General features: G+C 41.4%; 1 protein-coding gene across 1 annotated transcript in view; it reads right to left on the bottom strand.

The window, feature by feature from the left end:
• The window catches only part of LOC124802559 (putative helicase MOV-10), a 343,832-nt gene that overhangs the window by 238,111 nt on the left and 84,482 nt on the right, over window positions 1-21,239 (bottom strand). The window contains exon 5 of the mRNA XM_047263426.1: window positions 846-1,011. Within this exon, the coding sequence (XP_047119382.1) occupies window positions 846-1,011 (166 nt within the window). The remainder of the gene's footprint in view (window positions 1-845; window positions 1,012-21,239) is intronic.

The raw sequence follows: 21,239 nt of genomic DNA, 5'->3' as shown, positions 1-21,239 counted from the left end.
GTCTGACTTAGCATGTAATTCTAACAGAGCTCAAGCTGTGAAAGTTACTTGACTCCAGAAAACCTCAGAGCAATCACATTTCTGCTGGAACTTTGATGCAGAATGTCAGAGCTACAGAGATACAACAGCAGTCACAAGCCCGTTGCATTTTAGATGCTGAGTGTCACACACCTCTTACAGCTCTGTAGATGTCTGAAGACTCACAATGATGGCATCATTTAAAGGCTGCATTACAGAGTTATACCTTTACATATGGAATGTGGGAGACCTTTGGAGAGGCTGCTTTTTATTATGACCTATTAACTATGTTTGCCATAAAACAGTCATCGTAGGGGGAAGGATAAAAGAATTTAGGCACTATAATGCATTAAAATGGAGGGAAGAAACTTTTGGTATGTGTTGCTTTGGTGGCAACATCTCTCACAGTACTTGGTGAGCCAGAGCAGCCCTAAAAACAAATTCTGCATGAATGTAATGAATGAAGGTATATTTTAAATATAACTAGAAAATATAATGCATGCTTTCAGATTCGACATAAAGCAAAAAAATAGAAACACATTCACTATGTACCCACATACCCACAATGCACATATTTTTTTATACAAACATTTCTACATCACTATATACACAGACATCTTGTAAAACTACTAGCTTACATATCCAATACAGCTCATCATTACAAAACTACTGATATGTGAGCGAAGCAGTGGGTAACAGCTAGTGCAGACTCCGAATGGCTATATATCAACTACCATCCACAACATAGCTAAGTAATAACTTATCTTATGTAGCCCATCAAACACAATGTGCTACAGAAATTTAAAATATGTACTTCAGAATCTTACCTGGATGAATACGGAGAACAACCTGGCCTGCAACGAGGCCCTTTTCATCTTTTGTGTTGAAGACATCATAAGGATGCAATAAATATGCATCTCTGACACATATCGCTTCCTTCCAAGTATTTTTGACAATAAAATCGAACACAATGTGAGACACATCTGTACTCACCTGAAAAGAAAGCAATTTCATGAAAAATGGTAATAAAAATCCTTGATTATGAATGTACTTTTACAGTTCAAACACAAGATCCCGATCAACTTTGGGAACAATACTGCACATTGTAAGCCAGCAGTCTTCACTGCCTCCACCAAACACCTCTACAAACTGAGGATGGCCTCTGAATCTAAGTGGCAGACATCACTTGACCCGATATGAGCCACAACTTGCAGACAACTAAATCCTGAAGGCTCAACAGATGAAGGCAGAGCCACTTCCACATCTCAGATGAGGGAAATGCAAAATGGCTAAGCAGGAATGGCTAGAAGACATTTGTGAATTTGTATAAACATGCATGGATAGGGAAAAGATCCTCAGAAAATTGAAAGTAGAGATTTGATGTATTCATCCACAAACTGCCCACCTCTCCTTCAGCACGACAACACCAGACCCCACACGACCACTGCGACACCTACAACAATCCGACACCTCGAGTTTCACGGTAGCAAAGATGAGCAAGTGCCGATAGGTCTTAAGGTACACATTTTAGAGCCACTGTCGACTAGATTTTTTCCCCTTGTTTTGGTATAAGGAATCTGTCCACAAAGTCTGTAAAGGAAATTTAGTTACACCTTGTATAATATTTACACCATAGAAGAACAAATGATAATCTGAAGTGATAAAAGAAGTTAGTAATGATATACACTTAAGCTGAAAATAGTAAGTGAATTTTATCTCGACAGCATTAATAACATGTCATTGTCAACTAAAATCAACAAGACAAATATACCATTAGACACTAACAGATGACTTTTAGCATCAAATGGCAATTATAAAGAAAAATCTAAATATATTGAAGCAATTATAAATTGTTCTCAAGAAGAATTTTATCAAACATTGCATGTGAAAAAGCAAATCCAGAAAAATCTGCACAAATTACAAGTTCATAAATCTGAATCTACAAGAAGATTACTTCGGAAAGGCAAGGGCATTGTCACAGTAGATGGGATTCACTGCATCAACAACAGCTGGAAGCCTGAATTTTACTGTCAGCAACTTTTTTAGAAGACATGACATGAGTAGACGACATGCAGCCAGCAGTGTGTAACAACAGCACACAGCAGAAGCGATCAGTCCTTTGCATACGACATCCCGCTGTATTAAAACTCAATGACTTCTGTTCCTTTACGATACAATGTGCTGTGAAGTGATTTCTCAGTTGAAACTGACTTTGTTAGGTGATAATGTTAAGTGGTTACCCCACCCCACTCATTCTGCCACTATTCAACACCCAGGTATTTGTACGAGTTTGCTGACTGCCGATTCCAGCAGTGAATCATTGATATTATACTCATACGATACTACGTTTTTTCATTTTGTTAAGTGGAAAATTTTACAGTTCTGAACATTTAGAACAGGTTGTCAATCTCTGCACCAAGTTGAAATATAGTCAAGATCTGCTGAATAATTACACAAATTCTCTCAGGTAGTACTTCATTATAGTTAAGTATCATCTGAAAAAAGCCTGATTTTTACTATTAATATTGTCTGCAAGGTCACTAACACACAACATGAACAGCAAGGGCCCCAACACACTTCACTAGACACTCCTGAAGTTGCTTCTACATCTGATGCCCCTCCATCCAAGATAACACGATGTGTCCTCCCTACTAAAAATTCCTCAATCCAGTAACAAATTTCACTTGATACCCCATATGATGGTACTTTTGACAATACTGAGTCAACTGCTTTTTGAAAATCAAGAAACATTGCATCTACCTGGTTGCCTTGATCCAAAGCTGTATGTCACATGAGAAAAATGTAAGATGGGTTTCACATTATCAATGTTTTCAAAAACCATGCTGGTTGGCATTGAGAAGATCATTCTGTTCAAGATACCTCATTATATCTGAGCTCAGAATATCAACAAATCTATGTCCAGGAAATTGGGCAGTAGTTTCATGGATCAATTCTACTACCCTTCTTGTAGATAGGTAAGGCCTATACCTTTTTCGAAGAACTGGGCATGGTTTTTTGTTTGAGTGATCTAAGATAGATCACATTGAGAAGAGGGGCAACTCAGCTGCAAATTCAGTATAGAATCTGACAGTGATCCCATCAGGGCCTGGAGCTTTGTTCAATTTTATAAATTTCAGCTGTCTCTCAACTCCACTGACACTAATACTTATTTCATTCATCTTTTCAGTGGTATGAGGATTACATTGGGACAATTCTCCTGGGTTCCACTTTGGAAAGGAACATTTGAAAATGGAGTTAAGTATTTCAGCTTTTGCTTTGCTTGGACATTAACTATGGTGCCACTAAACAGCCTTTACATACAACCAGAATTTCTTTGGATTTTGTGAAATGTCATTTGACAACGTTCTGCTACAGTAGTCATTGAAGGCATGACACATACGATTTTAGTTCACTATTGAAAGATACAAACAAATGGAAACTAATTTATGATTAATTAGTTTGTAATACCAATTTCTGTGACTTCTTACATTAAAATTTGAAGAGATTGACAGAATGTCTCTCATAGACGAAAACTTGGCTTTAAAAGGAATTATGCAAGAGATTTCAACCCTATTGGCAGAAATGAATGAAAAACTTTCCCAGATTTAAAAAAAAAAAAAAAAAAAAAATGCTAGGCTTAATTTCTCATTTCTCAGTTGAATGGGAAGATGGACATAATAGGAGAGAGAATGCAATTAGGATTTAAGCATATAGATGAATTAGAAGTGTGTCTAGAATTAGAAGAAGACATGCTGGTACTGGTGGGAATAGAACATTTGCGTACAGTTAAATCCAGACAGGGTAATTTAGTGAATAGAGTAGAGATGCAGAAAAATTATTAGAAACAAACAATAATATAGAAAGAATCAGAAATAAAATGTTGAAGCACTTTCTGCTATTAGAAATAAGTCCGCAGCTCGTGGTCTCATGGTAGCATTCTCACCTCGCGATCATGGGGTCCCGGGTTTGATTACCGGAGGGGTCAGGGATTTTCACCTGCCTCAAAATGACTGGGTGTTGTTGTGTCATCATCATCACAGTCAGAGAAAGGCAATGGCAAACCACCTCCACTAGGATCTTGCCTAGTACAGCTGTGTTGGTCTCCCGCATCATTCCCCTACGCTCTGTCAACATCATCATCAGAAATAAAACAGAACTATGTTTATGGGAACTAGAAGTTGCTGTGGGATCCTTCAATAGTAAGTGAAATTGTCAAAATGAAGCTCTAGTTGAGTATAAGTTACTGTCTACACTTGGCAGATGTAGGATTCACATTAAACACTACTCGAGATATACAGAATACTATACAGTATTTACCAATACATAATTGTCTACACTTTGAATGAGTAAAACTTAAGTTGTGAAATAAATTTGAGGATCTGTTAGCCAAACATAAGTTATAATACAATGACTGGGACACCTTCTCTGCTGTATGTGGTAAAGGGTTAAACCATAAATTCCTAATTTTTACTTCACAGGGAGAGGTACATCCAGTATTGTTTCTTAAGGCAGAGGCCTGATGTGACCAAAAGCAAATACGTTTTGTTGTAAGTGGCCTAGATGGGGATACAGCACAATGGGGTATGTCACAATCAGAAGATTTTATGACTTTTAATGAATCTGAGGCAGCTTTCTAATCCAAGTACTGGAGTGAAGATTAAAGAAAAATAACATTCGGAATTGTTTAGGTCAAAACCTTAAACAGTAGTTTGAATGGGTACAAAGATTTTGTTAAATGGCATTTAAATAAAGAAATATATTTAGATGATCCTATTAGAGAAGACCATTTGCTAGAATGTTACATTGGAGGGTAGTAAAGCATAAACTTCTTGGTAAAGATTGGACAAACATATCATCCTTATTAATGTATCCTGAACAAATTGAGATGGTAGGAAAATTATCCGACAAATAGCGAAATGCTAAAGGTTAAGTAATAAAAGGTGGAATGAAGCAAACCATGAATAGACATTACAATTCAGAAAGGGCAAAACTTTATCAGGAGACAACAGGATGGGATACAAATGGAAAAACAACACAAAAAGTAAGGAACATCCAATAAAAGGTTTTTCACAATGGCATTAACAATAAAGTGAAAAAATCCACTGCTTCTAGAATACAGCTCAATTTCCAGAAGCATACACTGGTGAGCCACAAAATAGCGAATCTACAATAATAAAGTTTAACAACAATTCTAATCTCAATAACTAATTATTAGGGGAAAGAAAAGGAGTAACTAACAGATGATAAAATGGTACTAGATTGAAATGACTGATTCATTGTACTGGAAGAAACAGATTATGGGAATATTAGTCTTTTGTTATGATTAATTCAGTTCAAGAGATTATAGTGACTGAAGAACTAATGTTAGAAGTATTAGAAACAGCAGATAATTCAGAACAAGTTATAATTAAGAGTGTAGAGTGAATTACAATGCATACAAATGAAATGGAACCATAACTGGAGGAGCTGCAAACTATTGTGGTATTCTCTGGTATTGAAAAAACTGATTATAATACAGATTTTTATAGGTGATAAACCACTTCTATTTATACAGAAGTTAATAGGTTCAGTTACTACTGAGAAATTGTTAGCTTCTGTTCCTTCAGAGAACTTATCAATTTCATTTTCATTTCATTATCTTCCTGTATATCATTTACATGATGTAGGAATTGTCACAACAAAGTTATCATACTAGTACAAGTACTACAGACATAATAATAGAATATCACTTTCAAGGCATTTTTTAAAAAGTACAAGTTTAGACATACAAATTAAAATTTTTGGCAATAAATTTACACACAATCAAAGTACTCATCTACATCATAGAAAGTTTTGCTTAAAAGGTAATTTTTAAGTTCAGTCTTAAATTTTACTTCATCTATTATTGCCTTCATGTACACTGGCAGAGCATTGTAGAGTTTTATTCCAAAATAACTTACATGCTTTTGGGTTTGTGTTGTCCTTACCCTTTCTACATACAAATTCTTACGAGTTCTAATATTATAATTATGGCAGTTCTCATTTGTACGTAGATTTTTCATATGTGCTCTTGTACACAGAATGCTTTTAAAAATATACAGTGGTGGTATTGTGAGTATTGCAGTTCTTTGAAAAGGGGTCTACAATGAGTTCTTGGAGAGTTGTGTGTTATGATTCATACAGCCCTTTTCTGAAATTTGAAGATATCTGTTAAGCTTGATTTAGTTTTACCCAGAACACTATGCCATAAGACACGATGGACTGAAAGTAAGCAAAATACACTAGTCTAGTACAGTCTGTACTGCATACTCTAGATAATATCCTCAATGCAAAACATGCCGAATTGAGCCTGTGGGATAAGTACTTGAGATGGTCTTTCCAGCTTAAGTTTTGATCAATGTGCATGCCCAAAAACTTTGTGGATTGTACACTCTCTATCTTCTTATCCATTAGTTTTAACTGGAGGTCCATATCTTGAGTTGCTTTGCCATACTGTATATAATTTGTTTTACTTAGATTAAGTGTTAACTCATTAGCATTAAACCAATGTTGAATATAAATCAGGACTATATCAGTTGTGGTGGTCAATGATGTTTTATCATCACTTATAATTATGCTAGTGTCATCTGCGAACAACATTATTTTGGTAGAAATATTAGGATTTTTTATGTCATTTATATAAAGCAAGAATAATAAGGGACCGAGAACACTGCCCTGTGGGACACCTATTTCCAATTTCTTTGCATCTGAGACCCACTTGATTTTCTGATTTTTATGCTCTGCGATGATTTCTACCACCTGCGTTCTATCTTGAAGGTAAGATTCAAACCACTGCTTCACAACTCCCCTTACACCTATTGCCTCCATCTTGTTTAACAGAATTTTGTGATTTACTGTATCAAAAGCTTCAGATAAATCTAAGTTAATTCCCACTACACATTTTTTAGTGTCGAGACTCCTGACAATCTCTTTGGTATAGGCATGGATAGCTGATTCTGTGCTGTGGCCTGAGCGAAAGCCATGTTGATTGCAGTTTAGAAGTTTGTGAGCATCTAAGTAATTTATGAGTCTGGTTTTCATTAATTTCTCTAGAATTTTTGAAAATGATTGGAGAAGGGATATTGGTCTATAATTTTCTACCTTGTATGGATCTCCTTTTTTAAACAGAGGTCTAACCTTAGAGATTTTCAACCTCTCAGGAAACACACCTTCGCTGAAAGACAAATTGGCAATATGTACCAGGGGCTTTATAATTTGTTGGGCAACTTTTTTTATTATTGACACAGGCACTTCATCCACACCTGCAGACATTTTTGATTTTAGGCTCTATTACCTTTAATATTTCATTATCATTTGTGGGAGTTAACAACATACTACTGTCTACTTTTGGGGCTGTTAATTTCTCATGTTTAGTAAAGTTTTTACTTAATGACACTGGTACACTTAAAAAGCAATTATTAATGTAATTTGCCAGAGTTTCATCTTTTAATTCAATATTTTCACTATTTTTGAGTACTATTTCCTGATCCTTGAGGCCCTTACCTGTTTCCCTTTTCACAATTTCCCAAATAGTTTTTGATTTATTGCCTGATTTTCTTATTAATTTATCATTACTTAGTAATTTTGCTTTTGTAATTACTTTCCTATATATTTTTTTGTAATTTGTTACATATTCTTTAAACTTGGGGTCAGTCCAACTTTTCAGTCTATAGTTAAGCATTTTCATGGTCCTGGCGGAATTTCTAATACCTGTTGTGATCCAGGAGTTAGCATGTGTATGCCCACATGTGTTTGTTTTGACAAGTTTCTTACGAAAACACATTTCAAACCTTGTGGAACCTTCAATTATTACTGAGACTGTACCAGCTCCAGTTATTATTGATATATAGTTTATGGTTACTAAGAATTTACTATTTTCAGTTATTACCACTAATTTACAGTCATTGGTTAGTACTGAGAAATTCCCAGCCCTTACTAGTAATGAGATTTTACCATTGTTTACTACAACTGAAAATTTACTATCTTCAATTAATACTGTGTACTAATCTGTTATTACTAATAACAGACTGTCAACAGTAACTACTGGCAAATTGTCACATTCCTTTATTACTGAGAGATTGCAGCTGAAAATTGACAATTTCATGTTATTGCTGATCTCTTATGTTACTATTGTGCAAGCTGAGGATAGACCCTCAATATATAATTTTAAGGATTACATGATACAAATATTAATACTTACATCAGTGTTGAGTAGGTTGTACATGAAGTAAGCAAACAGATTATTTATATCTTGGCCCAACAAAGTGTATACACTACAGAAGAGGAAATAATATTACTTTCAGATTCTGTTTAGTATTGTGAAGCAAGTAGTGAGAACATTTAGTATACACCACAAAGTGAAAGACTATGACATACATGTCTAATGTTTTATATTTATCAGTATCAGAGGCGCTTGGGGATTTTGTGGTTGTGGACCACCAAGTTGATCCACTGCCTCAGGCCAGGGAGGACATCAGCAAATGCACCCACAATGCATGACCGTGGTGCTTCACGCAATTCCACAAGGAGCACTTGTGGACGGTTTACAACAGCTTTACAGAGTGTGTTGTAACTAACTGGCATTACTTTGAAGACAAGTAAATGTTTTGTTTGTAACTCTTGTTTCCTTTACTTTTCTCAGACAAATCACTGAACTTAAAAAACATCTTTTTTCATCAATGAAAAGTTAGCCTGGAACAAATTTCCTTTTATCCTTTAAGGTAAGAGGACCAATGTGCTGCATATTAATGCAGTGTGAAAGAGTGGGGAGCCTAACAAAATAGTTAATGTGGTCTTAGTACTCTATGTTCTCTGTGCAAGGAAGAACCCTTCCTTTCTTTGCTATAGTGAAGTAAGAATTTATTGGAAATCACTGTGGTTTTTGCATCCCTTCGGCCCAGCTCGGAGAAACAATTTTCCCTGCTACACAGAGATATTAGTTTTCTGGCTGGAATTTGCTCAGATATGAGAGCACATCAAAAAATGGTAATGCTAATAGTCGTTGAAATGCTGGAGGAAACAATGTGCTTTAAGAGTCTTCCAGAAAGAGACATAATGTAATTTACTAATGATGTCTATTCCCTAACAAATTTAGATTGAGACTTCTCAAAATTAATGTTTGTCTACCCAAGGACAAATTATGAACTGAAGATTGTATGGAATATAATTAAATCTGGTGAGGGTTTACATGGTTTTCTAATGGCTGGCAGTAATAACAGGCGTGTGTTTTGTACAAGAGAATTTGTACTGTTTTGAGTTTACTAAATGCTACAGGTGGGTTTGCGTAACTCCTTTTCAGCAGAGGTTAGCTTAACAGTGTTAGTAGGCCAGGTAATTGCTCATCTTGACTTAACTGAAGAATTTAGGATTAAGCTAAACATGCAATTGACTTATCAGCCTTATTAGTTGTAGAGTCCACTTTTATCGCTGAATTGAAGCCAAATGAAAATTGATTATAGTAAAAGACAAACAATGGAAAATCCAGGATGGTTCAAATGGCTATAAGCGCTATGGGACTTAACATCTGAGGTCATCAGTCACCTAGACTTAGAACTACTTAAACCTAACTAACCTAAGGACATCACACACATCTATCCCCGAGGCAGGATTTGAACCTGTGACTGTAGCAGCAGTGCGGTTCTCCAGGATGGAATGTAACAATATTATGAGAAGGAAAGTTGCTACTAACCATATAGCAGAGGTGCTGAGTCATAGATAGGCACAACAAAAAGACTTTCACACTTAAATCTTTCAGCCAATGCCCTTCATCAACAATATATATATACACACACACACACACACACACACACACACACACACAAATGCAACTCACACACACAACTGCAGTCTTGGGCAAGTGAAACCACAAAGCAAGCAACAGCACCAGTGTATTATGGGAGTGGTGACTGGGTGGGGCAAGGAGGAGGCTGGGACAGGGAGGGGGATGGATAATATGGCGAGGATGGCAGACAGTAAAGTGCTGCAGGTTAGTTGGAGGGCAGGGGAGAGGTGGGGAGGGGGGAAGGTGGGAGGGAGGGGGGGGGGGGAGGAAGTGGTGGAAAAGGAGAGAAATAGGGAGAAATAAATAAAAAGACTGGGTGTGGTGGTGGAATGACGGCTGTGTAGTGCTGGAATGGGAGCAGGGAAGGGACTGGATGGGCAAGGACAATGATTAACGAAGGTTGAGGCCTGGAGGGTTATGGGAACATAGGATTTATTGCAGGGAAAGTTCCCACCTGCACAATTCAGAAAAGCTGGTGTTGGTGGGAAAGATCCATATGGCACAGGCTGTGAAGCAGTCACGGAAATGAATGATATCAAGTTCGGCAGCGTGTGCAGCGACAGGGTGGTCCACTTGTTTCTTGGCCACAGTTTGTCGGTGGCAATTCATACAGAGACAGCTTGATGGTTGTCATGCCTACATAGAATGGAGCACAGTGGCTGCAGCTTAACTTGTTGACCAGATGACTGATTTCACAGGTGCCCTGCCTTTGATGGGATAGCTGATGTTAGTGACCGGACTGGAGTAGGTGGTGGTGGGAGGATGTATGGGACAAGTCTTGCATCTAGATCTATTACAAGGGTATGAGCCTTGAGGTAAGGGATTGGGAGCAAGGGGTTGTGTAAAGATGGACGAGTATATAGTGTAGGTTCGGTGGACAGCAGAATAACAGTGTGGGAGGGGTGGGAAGGATAGTGGGCAGGACATTTCTCATTTCAGGGCATGACGAGAGATAATTGAAACCCTGGTGGAGAAGGTAATTCAGTTGCTCCAGTCCTGGGTGGTACTGAGTTACGAGGGGAATGCTCCTCTGTGGCCGGATGGTGGGACTCTGGGAGGTGGTGGGATACCGAAAACATAAGACACAGGAGATTTGTTTTAGTACTTGGTTGGGAGGATAATTACAGTCCCTAAAGGCTTGAGTGCTGTTCTCCTTTGTTATTATTTTTCTTTGCATCACTATATTCAATGTTCGTCGTATTTCTCTACTTTCCCGTGTTTCTCTTGTCACCTTACAAACCGCACTGCATGCTCTACTTACGAGCCACACCGTATGAACTGTCTCGGCTGTGCACAACAGAGAGCTAATTGTTGGTGCAGCATCTTATGTACCAAATTACTCCCACCATATAATTTGTCCTGTACTTTCAAATTGACCACTCTCTCTACATCACTCCTGGTATTGTTGCATGTGTACTCCCACACCTTTCAGGTGCCACACGATGTTGTATCTCATCCTACAAACCCTTCCCACCCCCCCACTTCCTCCATTCTTTCCCAGTTCGCACCCACTAATTCCACCATCCAGACACATCTGCCCTTCCTCTTCTTTACACTTATCCACCCTCAGACCAGCTACCCACAGTATATATATATATATATATATATATATATATGAGTGAAACATTCCACGTGGGAAAAATATATCTAAAAACACAGATGATGTGACTTACCGAACGAAAGTGCTGGCAGGTCGATAGACACACAAACAAACACAAACATACACACGAAATTCAAGCTTTCGCAACAAACTGTTGCCTCATCAGGAAAGAGGGAAGGAGAGGGAAAGACGAAAGGATGTGGGTTTTAAGGGAGAGGGTAAGGAGTCATTCCAATCCCGGGAGCGGAAAGACTTACCTTAGGGGGAAAAAAGGACGGGTATACACTCGCGCACACACACATATCCATCCACACATATACAGACACAAGCAGACATATTTAAAGACAAAGAGTTTGGGCAGATATGTGAGTCGAGGCGGAAGTGCAGAGGCAAAGATGATGCTGAATGACAGGTGAGGTATGAGTGGCGACAACTTGAAATTAGCAGAGATTGAGGCCTGGTGGGTAACGGGAAGAGAGGATATATTGAAGAGCAAGTTCCCATCTCCGGAGTTCGGATAGGTTGGTGTTAGTGGGAAGTATCCAGATAACCCGGACGGTGTAACACTGTGCCAAGATGTGCTGGTTGTGCACCAAGGCATGTTTAGCCACAGAGCCGCTTCCCACAGGTTTTAACGTAATTATTTCTTCGTCAGAGCCGCTTCCCACAGGTTTTAACGTAATTATTTCTTCGTCAGAGCCGCATCCCATAGGTTTTAACGTAATTATTTCTTCGTCAGAGCCGCTTCCCACAGGTTTTAACGTAATTATTTCTTCGTCAGAGCCGCTTCCCATAGGTTTTAACGTAATTATTTCTTCGTCAGAGCCGCTTCCCACAGGTTTTAACATAATTATTTCTTCGTCAGACAATTGTTAGCCTCATTTTCATAATCTGCCACCACAAAACCACTCCTTTTAATACATTACACGCAGTTTTTTCGAAATTTTCCCGAATTCCTCCGTCCTCTAACGTGTTTTGGCGGCAACACAACCACCTAACCTTTGTGCACATCGTTGTCTACCAACCCAAGTCCAACATAGCCCAGCTGTAACCAACACCTTTTCGCCTTTTTTCACACCAGATCTCCAGTTACTTTCCAGTCCACCTTTACCCTCCCCATATATTTTTGTTTTCATTTTCATTTCAGCCTCATGTTACACTTTCCACCTTCTAATACCATGTCACCCTCACAACACCCCCACAACGACCCCATTAAGTTTTATTTACATTCGCTCCGCAAACATGCCTTCGCCCTAGCCAGATTACGCTCCCATATTCTATTTTCTCAGGCTTGTCTGACATTTGGCATTACCCCCAAAGGCCGCACACTTTAAGTTCCCATCTCTGGCTGCAACCCTTCTTTCCATCAGTCCCTATACCACTTCCAAACTGAACAATCCATTGCCCTCACCCACCTAATCCTTCACCTACACATCAACTCAGCCAATGAACACACCCGTCAACTCCTATCCTTAATAAAAGTCCTTAATCTTTCCTCCCCCACATCCACACCGGCTGTTCAGAGCATCCTCCTACAGGCCAACCGTAAATTAGAACAGCAAGCCACCCTCCACCTCAAAAAACTATCCAATCTCCTGGTTTCCCACCTCCGGAAAGGCAACTCACTCACCCTTCACAACCTTTCCAGCAAACCTCAACCTCCTCTCATTGCACACAAACCCAGTCTCTCCCATCTACTCAATCTCCCACTTCCAGCTCCACTCCCTCCAAAACCTCAAAATTTCAATCAACACAATCTGGAACCACAACACCCTAATTCAGTAGTTAACCTTTCCTCCAAACCTCTCTCCCGATCCGAAACCTCTGTCCTATCCAAAGGCCTCACCTTCAGCCCCACTCCCAGATTCAACCAAACAGCCCTCGTCAAAGATTTACTGTCCTACACTCGTACTCTCTGCTGGAAATATCACTTTGCCACGAAGAAAAATGATCCTAATCCTACTCCTAATGATCCAACTCCCCAAGACACCATTCAAATTGAACCCTGCCTGGAACAGTTCCGTCCTCCGTCGCAGCAGGACCCACCTCCTCTTCCTCAAAATCACCCCCTCCAAACCTTCCAGGAATTTCTGACTTCCAGCCTTGCATCTCAATCCTCCTTAAAAAAAACCTTAATCCTACTCCCAACATCACCACTGCTGAAGCCCAGGCTATCCATGATCTGAAGGCTTACCGATCCATCGTCATTCTTCCGGCGGACAAGGGTTCCACGACAGTGGTACTTGATCGTCAGGAGTATGTGACTGAGGGACTGCGTCAGCTTTCAGACAACACCACATACAAAGTTTGCCAAGGTAACCCCATTCCCGATGTCCAGGCAGAGCTTCAAGGAACCCTCAGAACCTTAGGCCCTCTGCAAAACCTTCACCTGACTCCATCAACCTCCTGACCCCACCGACACCCCGCACCCCTACCTTCTACCTTCTTCCTAAAATCCACAAACCCAATCATCCCGGCCGCCCCATTGTAGCTGGTTACCAAGCCCCCACAAAACGTATCTCTGCCTACGTAGATCAACATCTTCAACCCATTACATGCAGTCTCCCATCCTTCATCAAAGACACCAACCACTTTCTCGAACGCCTGGAATCCTTACCCAATGTGTTACCCCCCGGAAACCATCCTTGTAACCATTGATGCCACTTCCTTATACACAAATATTCCGCACATCCAGGGCCTCGCTGCGATGGAGCCTTTCCTTTCACGCCGATCACCTGCCACCCTACCTAAAACCTCTTTCCTCATCACCTTAGCCAGCTTCATCCTGACCCACAACTTCTTCACTTTTGAAGGCCAGACATACCAACAATTAAAGGGAACAGCCATGGGTACCAGGATGGCCCCCCTCGTACGCCAACCTATTAATGGGTCGCTTAGAGGAAGCCTTCTTGGTTACCCAGGCCTGCCAACCCAAAGTTTGGTACAGATTTATTGATGACATCTTCATGATCTGGACTCTCAGTGAAGAAGAACTCCAGAATTTCCTCTCCAACCTCAACTCCTTTGGTTCCATCAGATTCACCTGGTCCTACTCCAAATCCCATGCCACTTTCCTTGACGTTGACCTCCACCTGTCCAATGGCCAGCTTCACACGTCCGTCCACATCAAACCCACCAACAAGCAACAGTACCTCTATTATGACAGCTGCCACCCATTCCACATCAAACTGTCCCTTCCCTACAGCCTAGGTCTTCGTGGCAAACGAATCTGCTCCAGTCCGGAATCCCTGAACCATTACACCAACAACAGCTTTCGCATCCTGCAACTACCCTCCCGACCTGGTACAGAAGCAAATAACCAGAGCCACTTCCTCATCCCCTCAAACCCAGAATCCCCCCCACAGAAGAACCACAAAAGTGCCCCACTTGTGACAGGATACTTTCCGGGACTGGACCAGACTCTGAATGTGGCTCTCCAGCAGGGATACGACTTCCTCAAATCCTGCCCTGAAATGAGATCCATCCTTCATGAAATCCTCCCCACTCCACCAAGAGTGTCTTTCCGCCGTCCACCTAACCTTCGTAACCTGTTAGTTCATCCCTATGAAATCCCCAAACCACCTTCCCTACCCTCAGGCTCCTATCCTTGTAACCTCCCCCGGTGTAAAACCTGTCCCATGCACCCTCCCACCACCACCTACTCCAGTCCTGTAACCCGGAAGGTGTACACGATCAAAGGCAGAGCCACATGTGAAAGCACCCACGTGATTTACCAACTGACCTGCCTACACTGTGATGCATCCTATGTGGGAATGACCAGCAACAAACTGTCGATTCGCATGAATGGACACAGGCAGACAGTGTTTGTTGGTAATGAGGATCACCCTGTGGCTAAACATGCCTTGGTACACGGCCAGCACATCTTGGCACAGTGTTACACCGTCCGGGTTATCTGGATACTTCCCACCAACACCAACCTATCCGAACTCCGGAGATGGGAACTTGTTCTTCAATATATCCTCTCTTCCCGTTACCCACCAGGCCTCAATCTCCGCTAATTTCAAGTTGCCGCCACTCATACCTCACCTGTCATTCAACATCATCTTTGCCTCTGCACTTCCACCTCGACTGACATCTCTGCCCAAACTCTGTCTTTAAATATGTCTGCTTGTGTCTGTATATGTGTGGATGGATGTGTGTGTGTGCGCGCGCGCGAGTGTATACCAGTCCTTTTTTCCCCCTAAGGTAAGTCTTTCCGCTCCCGGGATTGGAATGACTCCTTACCCTCTCCCTTAAAACCCACTTCCTTTCGTCTTTCCCTCTCCTTCCCTCTTTCCTGATGAGGCAACAGTTTGTTGCGAAAGCTTGAATTTTGTGTGTATGTTTGTGTGTTTATCGACCTGCCAGCGCTTTCGTTCGGTAAGTCACCTCATCTTTGTTTTTATATATAATTTTTCCCACATGGAATGTTTCCCTCTATTATACATATATAAAAATCGACTCTCTCAGATTTCACCTTGTTCCCCCCTTTTGCATCCATTTCATCCTTTTCATGAACTTTCACACATATTTGGACGCATTTTTGCGAAATTTTTCAGATGTTAGTCTACATTATTTACATAATTTTTTGCATTTTTCCACCACCATGAATCCTTGCTCCTTCCATCTGTGTCAATAAAGAAAAGTTTCCTTACCCCTAGTAAGATCCCAGTCCCACATATTGTTCCAATGTTGTTGTTTGGCTCATGGAATCCCCCCCTTAATGGCCTTACCATCAAATTACCTATCTCTTACTGCCACCACTTCTTCCACAATGACCTCCACCTGTCCAAATTCTGCCAATCCTTAGCCCTCACCAACATAGTCCTGCAAAACCATATCAAACAAGCCCAAACCTCCTTGCAGTACCTTCTCTCCATCCACATGATCCTCCTGCTATGCAATCCCAAATTCCTGGAACCCATTACACATATTGAAACTCTTGTCCTGCAGGAACTTGACCAACATACACAACGCAACCTCAAAAAGCTCTCCATCCTGCTCACTTTCTACTTTCGCCTTGGAGTACCACTGTCCACCACCTCCCCAACAACCTCCAAACGTCCCCCACACTCCCTCATAGCTGACAAACCCTGTCTCGCAGACCTACTCCACTTGTCACACCCTCCAAATACCACCACACGGAAGCCAGAGCCTAAACACACCCACAAAATAATCATGAACCTATCCTCCAGAAGCCTTTAGTCCCAAAGAAATATCAGTCCTTTCCAAAGGCCTCACCTTTTGCCCCGAACTCAATCATGCAGGACTTGTTAAAGACCTTCTCTCCTTTTCCTGGTCCTTACAGTGGGAACACTTTTTCACCACCAACCCTACCAATAAAACTCAACCAAGACCTATACTGACCCTTGCCTAACTCTGTTCACTCCTCCATCCAACAGTGATCCACCCTTACTGCCCCCAAACCACCCCCTTCTTAACCTCGAACCTTGCCTCACCATCATTCCCCAAATACCTAAATATGCAAACTAACCTTAAATCCACAGAAAGACCTGCAGTCCACCTGATCTTGAACTTATAATCCTACCTGCAGACAAAGGCTCCACCATTGTTGTTCTGAACAGCAAGGATTGCCTGGTGGAAGGGCTCCACCAGCTGTCAGCAACAGTGACCCCATTCCAGTAATCCAGCAGAACCTCCAGTCACTACTTAAATACTTAGACCCATCCCAGAACCTCTCCCCAGAGTCCATATCTCTACTCACTCATATGACTTCCCACACTCCTACCTTCTACATGCTTCCCAAGTCCATAACCTACCCAACAAGGACTCCCAATTGTGGCCGGTTACTGTGCCCCCACTGAGAATCTCTGCTCTTGTAGACCAACACCTTCAACCTTTTACCCGTAACCTGCCCTCCTATTTAAAAGATACCAACAATTTCCTCCAATGATTCTCCACAGTTCCTGTCCCTTCACCACATGGTGCCCTGCTCGTCACTGTTGATGCCACATCTCTATACAATAACATTTCTAACTCCCACGGCCTTACTGCTACAGAACATTACCTTTCCCAACACACGACGGATTCCAAATCAACAACCTCCTTCCTTGTTGTCATGTCCTTACCCACAATTACATCTCCTTTGAAGGCATTACCTACACACAAATCTGGGGTACAGCTATGGGCACCCGCATGGCAGCATCCTATGCCAACCAATTCATGGGCCATCTAGAGGAATCCTTCCTAAAAACCCAGAACCCTAAACCCTTCACCTGGTTCAGATTCATTGATGACATCTTTGCTATCTGGATCGAAGTTGAGGACACCCTATCCACATTCCTCCAGAACCTCAACAACTCCTCCCCCATTTGTTTCACCTGGTCCTACTCAACCCAACAAGCCACCTTCCTGGATGTTGACATCCACCTCGAAAATGGCTACATCAGTACCTCCACCCATACCAAACCTACTAACCACCAGCAATACTTCCACTTCAACAGCTGCCACCCATTTCATACCAAGAAGTCCCATCCGTACAGTCTAGCCACCTGTGGTCATCGCATCTGCAGTGACGAGCAGACCCTCTAGAAATATACCAAGGGTTTCACTGAAGCCTTCACTGACCGTAACTATCCTCCCAACCTCGTACAAAAACAAGTCTCCTGTGCCTTATCTTTCCAGTCTCCCACCTCCTAAAGTCCTACTGTCCAGCCACAGATGGGCATTCCCTCATAACTCAGTACCACCCACTACTGGAGCAACTGAATTACATCCTCCACCAGGGTTTTGATTACTTCTCGTCATGCCCTGAAATGAGAAATGTCCTGCCCACTATCCTTTCCACCCCTCCCACAGTGGTATTCTGCTGTCAACCGAACCCACAAAATATACTCGTCCATCCTTACACAACTACTGCTCCCAATCCCTTACCTCATGGCTCATACTCTGTAATAGACCTAGATGCAAGACATGTCCCATACATACTCCCAGCACCACCTACTCCAGTCCGCTCACTAACATCAGCTATCCTATCAAAGGCAGGACTACCTGTGAAATGAGTCGTCTGTTCTACTTGCTTAGCTGCAACCACTTTGCTGCAGTCTACGTAGGCATGACAACCGACAAGCTGTCTGTCCTCATGAACGGCCACCTAGAAACTGTGGCCAAGAAACAAACGGACCACCCTGTGGATTCTTCCCACCAACACCAGCTTTTCTGAATTGCGCAGGTGGGAATCTTCACTGCAATATATCCTAAGTTCCAGTAACCCTCCTGGCCTCAACCTTCGTTAAGTTATTGTCCTCACCCATCCAGCCCCTACCCTACTCCCATTCCAGCAATCTAAAACCGTCATTCCACCACTACACCCAGAATTTTTGTATATTTCTCTTCTTTTCTGCTACTTCCCCCCCCCCCCTCCCCACCTCTCCCCCGCCCATCACACAACCTCCGCCATCCCCACCACACTATCCCTCCCCCTCCCCACCCCAGCCACCTCCTTACCTCCACCCAGTTGCCACTTCCATCATGCAGTCGTGTGTGTGTGTGTGTGTGTGTGTGTGTGTGTGTGTGTGTGTGTGTGTGAGTGTGAGTGTGCATTGTTGATGAAGGCCATTGGCCCAAAGATTTAAGTGTGAAAGTCTTTTTGTTGTGTCTATCTGCGACTCGGCATCTCCACTGTATGGCGAGTAGCAATTGATTATGGTAGAGATATTTTATGATTGTCATTCTTACAGAGTTTGAAAATGGCTTAAATGGTTGGCTGCTTTAGGATGATGTCCAAGTTTAGATTCTGGATGAAATAGTCTAAATTCATGGCACCAAGAAGTATCTTTATATTTTCCTGATTTTGTTTTGAAATGAATAATTAAGGGAATGATGAACAAAAGATGGCAAAATTTCAACAGACTCTGTTGTTATAATCAAGTAAAAGTATATAATTGGTAAGATGTGTCATTTACTTCAAAGAAGGATCAAATTATACTACTATTCCATAAGATTCAATGGTAGAACAAGAAAAAATAATAAATGAATATGTATAAAAATACTGTCTTAATACAGACATTCCAATATACAAAAATATCACCACACTGACGTAACTCATGAAACTGACAGAAATGCTTTTATTGAAACCTATATGGTTATTTGACTTGGAAAGAATAACAATAATAGATGGTAACAAAGTCTATACTTACCCTACATAACACATTTGAGCTTTCAAGAAGCAAGCCAAAAGAAAATGAAGGTTTTAAGTAGAAGGATATTTAATTAATGAAAAAGAAATACACAGATGAATTATGTTCAAGTACATGAGGTGAAAATGAAGATATCTATTACAATATTTAATGTTTTAATTGTAATTACTTAAGAAATACACCAAAGAACCAAAGAAACTGGTACACCTGTCTAATATCCTGTAGAGCCCCCGCGAGCACGCAGAAATGGCACAACTGAACGTGACATGGACTCAACTAACATCTGAAGTAGTGCTGGAGGGAATTGACACCAAGAATCCTGCAGGGCTGTCCATAAATCTAAAAGAAAGGGGGGCGGGGGAATGGCACATTGCCAGGCATCCCAGATATGCTCAATATGTTTGTGTGTTGATGTTTGGGGAGTTTGGTGGTCAGCGGAAGTGTTGCAACTCAGAAGAGTGTTCCTGGGGCACTCTGTAGCAATTCTGCACTAGTGGGGTGTTGCATTGTCCTGCTGGAATTGCCAAAGTCCGTCAGAACGCACAATGGACAGGAATGGATGCAGATGATCAGACAGGATGCTTACATACATGTCCCTTGTCAGAGTCCTATCAAGATGTATCAGGGGTCCCATTATCGCTCCAACTACACACACACACACACACACACACACACACACACACACACACACTACAGAGCCTCCACCAGTCTGAACAGTCCCCTGCTGACATGCAGGGCCCATGGATTCATGAGGTAGTCCCCACAGATGTACATGTCCATCCACTCAATGCAATTTGAAATGAGACTCGTCTGGCCACATGACAGGTTTCCAGTCATTAACAGTCCATTGTCGGTGTTGACGGGCCCAGGGGAGGCATAATGCTTTGTGTTGTGCAGTCATCAAGGATACACGAGTGGGCCTTCGGCTCCAAAAGCCCAAATCGATGATGTTTCACTGAATGGTTTGCAAGCTGACATTTGTTGATGGCCCAGCATTGAAATCTGTAGCAGAAGGGTTGCATTTCTGTCACAGTGAATGATTGTCTTCAGTCGTCGTCAGTCCTGTTCTTGTAAGATCTGTTGCCGGCCGCAGCGATCTCTGAAATTTTATGTTTTACTGGAGTCCTGACATTCACGGTATACTCGTGAAATGGTTGTACGTGAAAATCCCCACTTCATCGCTACCTCGGAGATGCTGTGTCCCATCGCTTGTGCGCCGACTACACCACCATGTTCAAACTCACTCATATCTTGATAACCTGCCACTGTAGCAGAAGTAATCGATATAAAAACTGTGCCGGACACTTGTTGTCTTATATAGGCGTTGCCCACTGCAGCACTGTATTCTGCCTGTTTACATCTCTCTGTATTTGAATACGCGTGCCTATATCAGTTTCTTTGGCTTATCAGTGTAGTAGCACACTTAATCATTTATACAAGGCAGTATGTGTGAGGGTAAATAATTTTGGCGTGGTTAAATTTGGGATTTTCCCACCTCAAGGGTCCACAGTATGAAGTTTCCTATACCTTCATCATTGATAAATGAGTAAACTTGTCGTTTATTAATATTATGTTAGAGTGTATGCTTCAAATAATGTGCAGGTTCGTATTTTTACATAAGATGACATATGTCAGTACAAATATTTGTTTATGTTGTATTATT

Source organism: Schistocerca piceifrons, chromosome 6 (assembly GCF_021461385.2).
Source record: "Schistocerca piceifrons isolate TAMUIC-IGC-003096 chromosome 6, iqSchPice1.1, whole genome shotgun sequence".
NCBI lineage: Eukaryota > Metazoa > Arthropoda > Insecta > Orthoptera > Acrididae > Schistocerca > Schistocerca piceifrons.
This window is presented reverse-complemented; position numbering and strand designations above follow the sequence as displayed.